This window comes from Rhincodon typus, unplaced genomic scaffold (assembly GCF_021869965.1).
Source record: "Rhincodon typus isolate 14 unplaced genomic scaffold, sRhiTyp1.1 hic_rhity00001628, whole genome shotgun sequence".
In the NCBI taxonomy this organism is placed as follows: Eukaryota; Metazoa; Chordata; class Chondrichthyes; order Orectolobiformes; family Rhincodontidae; genus Rhincodon; species Rhincodon typus.
Genome location: NW_025967266.1, coordinates 13,029 through 19,028, shown reverse-complemented (window position 1 = coordinate 19,028; position 6,000 = coordinate 13,029). Strand labels below are relative to the sequence as shown.

The window sequence follows — 6,000 nt, the reverse complement described above, 5'->3', positions numbered from 1 at the left end:
GTGCTGGTTAGGTGGATTGGCCATGCTAAATTGCTCATAGCATCCAGGGATGTGCAGGCTAGGTGGATTAACCATGGAAAATGCAGGGTTATGGGGATATGGTGGAAGGATTGGATCTGGGTGGGATGCTGTCTGGAAGTTCAATCCAGACTGAATGAGCCAAATGGCCTCAACCTGCACTGTAGAGATTCTATGATTCTTTGCTTAGGGCTAAAGGCATCAAAGGCTATGGGTGAAAGTTGGAACAGGCACTGTGTAGGGTTGATCACCCACGATCATATTGAATAGAGCAGGCTGGAACGGCCAAATGGCATTCTCCTGCTCCTATTTTTCAGGTTTCTACTTTGTAAAGGAACGAATCTGAGGATTGGTGCAAGGCTGTTTTTCTGGCATACAGTGAGAGTGCTGGGAATAGCAACAGTGAATGGATTTTGAGACTTTTGGGCCAATCATGCTTAATGCATGTTGACTTTGTCTGATGTGTCTTTTTCAGGCTGGTTATGATTCCGGATATCTTTACCATTGTGAGTTCTCAGATGAAGAGAGAATTAATGAGGATGATGTCATTAATAAGGAAGAACCATTCGCTTTCTTGGCCATTGAAGATGCAAGTGAAAATTCAATCAGACAAATGATTTTCAAGTAGGCCAGTTTACATGCTATAAAATAATTCGTCTGTTAAGTTCCTCAGCATCTTAAAATGTATAGCTCAAAGCTGTACACAGTATTTCAACAGTGGACTTACTAAGATTTTGTACAGATTCACAATTTCTTTATTCTGCATCAACAGCAATATTTATTTAGCACTTTTTAACACCAGGTCACAGAAGAAGATATTTAGACATGCTTGGCTAAAGATAGGTTTTGTAAAGGCCCTTAAAGTGGGAGAGAGAAGTCAGGGCAGGGAATTCCAGAGCTCAAAGCATTGCTGCCACTTGCATGCATAATTCTCTGATAATGTGAATATGGAGTGTGGATGAAAATCAGGAAGTGGAAGGGTCTCAATAGGTGATAGGACTGAGGAGGTTACATAGATAGTGACAAGTGAGACCATGCAGGGATTTGAGAACTAGCATTTTAAATGGAGGCATTTTATACTAAGAGCACAGGGGCATTGGATGAACAGGACATGGACAGCAGAGTTTTGGATAAGTTCAAATTTATGGGAAGTGCAAGGTAGGAGACCAAACAAAAAACCATGACAGAAGTCTTAATTGAGCATTTTAACTGTGCAGGAATTGAGAAGAGGGGAGACAGATAATACTGGGGAGTTAGAAATACATGGTCTTGATGATGGAGGGATGTTGAATTGGAAACTTAGTTATTAATCTCCTGTTTGGTACCTTGTGAAGTACTGCTTAAAGTCCCTATCTAATGATTAATGCATTATATGCATCACCTCCTGTAAGAACTGTCAGTGGTGCCAAACATGATTTTCCTTTCTGATACCGGCAGCAATGCTTCTAATTATTTTCTCACTTTCTGGATATTTCATAATTTCATTTCATAATATGAAGGTAAACTTTTAATTATCTGTGTTAGCTCTTAAATGTTGTGTTAGTTCTTAAATGTGGGAACTGCAGTGATGTTAACCAATTCTCCAGCATGCACCTACTGTCAATAGAACTCTGAAATCTAAGCTCTAGAGTCTCTACTGTACCTTCCCCTCCTTTCTATTAGGATCTTTGAATATATTTCTCCTTTTCCCAATCAACTTGCATTTCCTAATCTCTCCTACTCTCTTTTCTTTCACTGCTTCTCTGTCCCCAGGGAGACGACATTCAGTAATATTTGAGAATCTCAATCGTAAAAATATATCTATCTCATTGATAGGATTTCTGCAGAAGGATCTTGACCCGAAGCATCAGCTTTCCTGCTCCTCTGATGCTGCTTGGCCTGCTGTGTTCATCCAGCTTTACACCTTGTTATCTCTATCTCATTGACTTTTCTTATCACCTACTTTTCCATTCTCTGATTCTCATACCCTTAGGTATAATCACTTGAATTGTTTCCAAATATCTTCTAACTTTATGATTAAGTTACTGCATGCATCTAATGGAGTTCTTACATTGTTACCTGTATGCAGCAGACTTTTGGATATTGAGAACAGATTGTTTAACCATTTAAAAGCTTGTGCATCCGTTAAATGATCATAAAATCATGCAAATTCCTGACAGCTCACCAATGGTCAATTATATCCTTATTTTTCAAACTACAGTGGTTTTCCAATAATTCAACATTTTATGTAAAGTTATGAATAAATCTCTAATTTTAAAGTTTGGGATATTCATAACATTTAAGAAAAAGAATCCAATTAGAGTGATGGGCCAAGTGATGTGTGCCCTCAACCAAAAGGCTCACTGCCAGATGTTCTTCTCTTTGATAGTTGAAGAAAACAATGGTTTTCTTTCTCCTTATTGGCTTCATACTGTCACAATTTGTCCTTCCTGTTAACTGAATCTACGTTGTGCTTTCTGTTCCTGATGACAACATTCTTGCTCTTTGCATTTATAGCATGTTTAACCACATTATTAATATTTACTAATAATGCAAAGATAAGTTGGTCAAAATGCAAAGGAGGAGTGTGAGGGATTTCAGAAATAGGTCATCAGTATAGGCAGTTAGTTGGAAACTGCCATTTAATATTGAGAAGTACACCATGATGTATTTCAGGAGGCGCAGTCAGTAATGGGAACACATTCAAAAGAAGGATCTTGAGGCACAGAGAGATTGAGGTTCAAATGTGTAATTCGCTGATAATATGAATCTAGATAGACACTTTTTAGATAAAGGATGTTAGCACTTTGGATTCTAAAACAGTGTAATAAAGTGTAAGAACGCATGTTAATGATAAATTTACCACAATCACAGTTATAGCACTGTGTTAAGTTTTAATCGCTCTATTACCAGAAAGGACATTAAAGCATTCAAGAGCAAATAGCCTAACCAATATGATTCTGTAATGGAAATCTATAGTTTATGAGGAGAACATGAGATGTTGGGATTAATTTGACAAGGCGGCTAAATGGTGATTTAATCACAAAGATTTGGTGCAGTGAATAGGGAAAGAGTATTTTACTTGGCTGGGGAGTCAGTCACGAGAGGTCATCAATTAATAATTGTCACAAAAAGAGAGTGGGGAGACTTGAAGAGATTTTTCAAATATTGTTAAAATGTGGAATGCTTACCAAAAGAAGTAGTTGAGGCAAAGACTGCTATAATCTTTTAAGCCGTGATGTGGAGGTGCCATTGTTGGACTGGGGTGGACAAGATCAGAAGTCACACAACACCAGGTTATAGTCCAACAGGTTTATTTGAAACTATAAATTTTCGGAGCTCTGCTCCATCGTCAGGTGAAGGCAACCGTTTTAGGAAGAATTAATGGATGTTTGAAAAAGAGAAAGGTGAAGAGCAAAAGAGTGACAGTGAGGTAGTGGAATTAGTTTGGGATTGATACAGGGCTTTTGGTGAAAATGGAACAATGGGTTTAGATTTGGATTGATACACAGTAATGCAGGGACCATGATAGTGGGATTAGTTTTTAATTGCTTCTGTAAAGAACTGGCACAGAATGATCTGTGAACAACTCAGATCTGTGCAATTGTCATAGATTGGATTTGGATCAGTTAGGATAATGTTAAGCGCTAATGTAGTTTAATGTAAAAGAACAGAAAATGTTGAGTCTAGGGAAGGGGAGAAAGTAGTAACAACACAAGCTAAACAAAATGGTTGACAAGGTGAGAGACAGATCTGGGAAGTACTTGTGGATAGCTGCCAGAAATCAATATCATCAATTTATGCTGGTAAAGCTTTGAAGGGTATTGTGATGTTCTGTATTGAAGAAAAGAAGCTCTGAACCTTTAGGGGAACGTTAAGTGACAAGACTGGGTGAAAAAAAACTTGGTTTTTCAGTAGTTATACAAACTCAGAGACTGGAGTAGAGTTAGGAAGATATTTAGTGAGGGAATTCCAGAGCTGCTGAATTCTCGTATATCATGGATAAAGTCAAACAAGTAGGAGAAACTGATAAGATCACTCACACAGGACAGATATGAGAGAATACAGGGCTAGAAGAAGTTGAGGCTGCAAGGAGATTAATAGATGAGGAGAAAGATTATAGTCTTAACTTCACAGTAAGTGGTGAAATAAGATCACTTAGTGCTTGCTTTGAAAACTATTCACAAAGGTTTAGGGATTTCAGAGAAGTCCATTTTCTTTTTTCCTATTAGTTTAAATCTAATGTCAAGTCAAGGGGACAGCTTTATGAACATCAGTAGTGATGCAATCAATGACATTAAGTTTTCACGAATAGGAAACCAGGAAGTAAAACACTTGGATATTCTGTACATATAATGTAAGATTTAGGCAATGAAATAAATTATTACAATTGGTATTAGAAAAAATTCAAGATAAACAAATGTATTTTTTAAAGCTTTGTGAAAATTTTCTTATCATCAAGATAACATTTGGTATTCCCAAATATAAAATTAGTTTCTCAGGTGAATGAGAACGTTTAGCAGTAATGATGAAGTTGGAGCACCATAACAAATCTAGTCTTTCAGTTCTGTATAACATTTTCAAGCGTGAGAGTGTCATTTTCCCCTCCCTGGAGGTGGCAAGAAGGGCAAGTGTTCGGTGAGTTGACCTTGGAGAAATGCTCACCCACCTCACAGTAAATAAGTGCTGGGTGAGAAGGTCCAGTGGGAGTGCCACTGGGTGTGTTACAGAAAGAATAGATAAGCTACATTTTGTGACCTTGTTATCTAGTTTATCTTGTTATGTATGATTGCACTCCTATAAGACAAGGACATGCAACTGCTCAAAAGTTGCTCATTTGCTTTTCTTGTTTTGCAGTTCGGAAAGAAGCCTTCTATTTTGTGGGATGGAAAATGGAGCTATTCGTATCTATCCTCTCTCATTCAATGATTATGATCTGAAATCCATGCAAATATTCTGGAGCCTGAATGCACATGACAATGAGTCTGGGCACATCAAACGAATCTGCATTAGTTATGATGATCAGTTTTTGGTGACGTGCGGAGCTGATGGCAACATCTTTGCCTTCAGTATACTTCCTGAGGAGGACATTGCTGAGTTGCTGAGAGGAAAACAAGCACAGGTGCCATCTCCCAGGGTAAGCATACCATAATCAATTGTAGGTATACACTAGGGCTCAAAACAACCTCACTAACTAACAATATTTTATTAAACAATTTTCCTCCTGAACAATTGGGTTGTTCGTTCACTGTCACAGAAGAGAAAGTCTTTTTACGGCTCAATCCCTCGTTTTGCTGCTTACCAGTTTTCTGTTTACTTCCAGGAGAAAGCTTATAGAATCAAAACAAGCCTGTCCCCTTTTAATAGGTAATCCAATAGCTCCCCTGTTAAAGAAACTATTGACTACAAAATTATGTGCATTTCACCAACGAAAGTAGAGCTGGTGAATTCACAATCACTGTTCTATCAACTATACAGCTCTTCAATAAAGTACTTTAAGATAAAGTGACACAAGACTTCATAAAATGCACCTGAATGCCTACCTTTTCAGTTGTCTGTTCATCATCTTGCAGCAGATACGTTGCAAGATAAAGTTGCAACAGTATCTGTTTGCTTTCAGACGTCACTAACTCAAAGGGCTTGAACCATAATACTTGGCCAAATGTCCACCTCATGTTTATACATCCTTTTTGTTCATTGAAGTTTGAAGTGAGAAGAAAGATCGGCAGAATGTTGACTTATAACATATTCCATATAACAAATATAACAGATATACAAGGTGTAGAGCTGGATGAATACAGCAGGCCAAGCAGCATCAGAGGAGCAAGAAGGCTGACGTTTCGGGCCTAGACCCTTCTTCAGAAAATGGAGGGAGGAGGGTAACTTCTTCAGGGTAGGCATCCTTAGAAGAGGCTTCGCAGTGGGGTTAAAATTGTTTCAGAGATAGTAGGAACTGCAGATGCTGGAGAATCTGAGATATACAAGGTGTAGAGCTGGATGAAC

General features: G+C 38.1%; 1 protein-coding gene across 1 annotated transcript in view; it reads left to right on the top strand.

Moving 5' to 3' along the window:
* Positions 1-493: 493 nt before the first annotated feature.
* The window catches only part of LOC125481297 (cilia- and flagella-associated protein 44-like), a gene marked incomplete at both ends in the record, with an annotated part of 14,665 nt that continues 9,158 nt past the window's right edge, over positions 494-6,000 (top strand). The window contains 2 exons of the mRNA XM_048592664.1: positions 494-642; positions 4,855-5,134. Coding sequence (XP_048448621.1) covers positions 494-642; positions 4,855-5,134 — 429 coding nt within the window. The remainder of the gene's footprint in view (positions 643-4,854; positions 5,135-6,000) is intronic.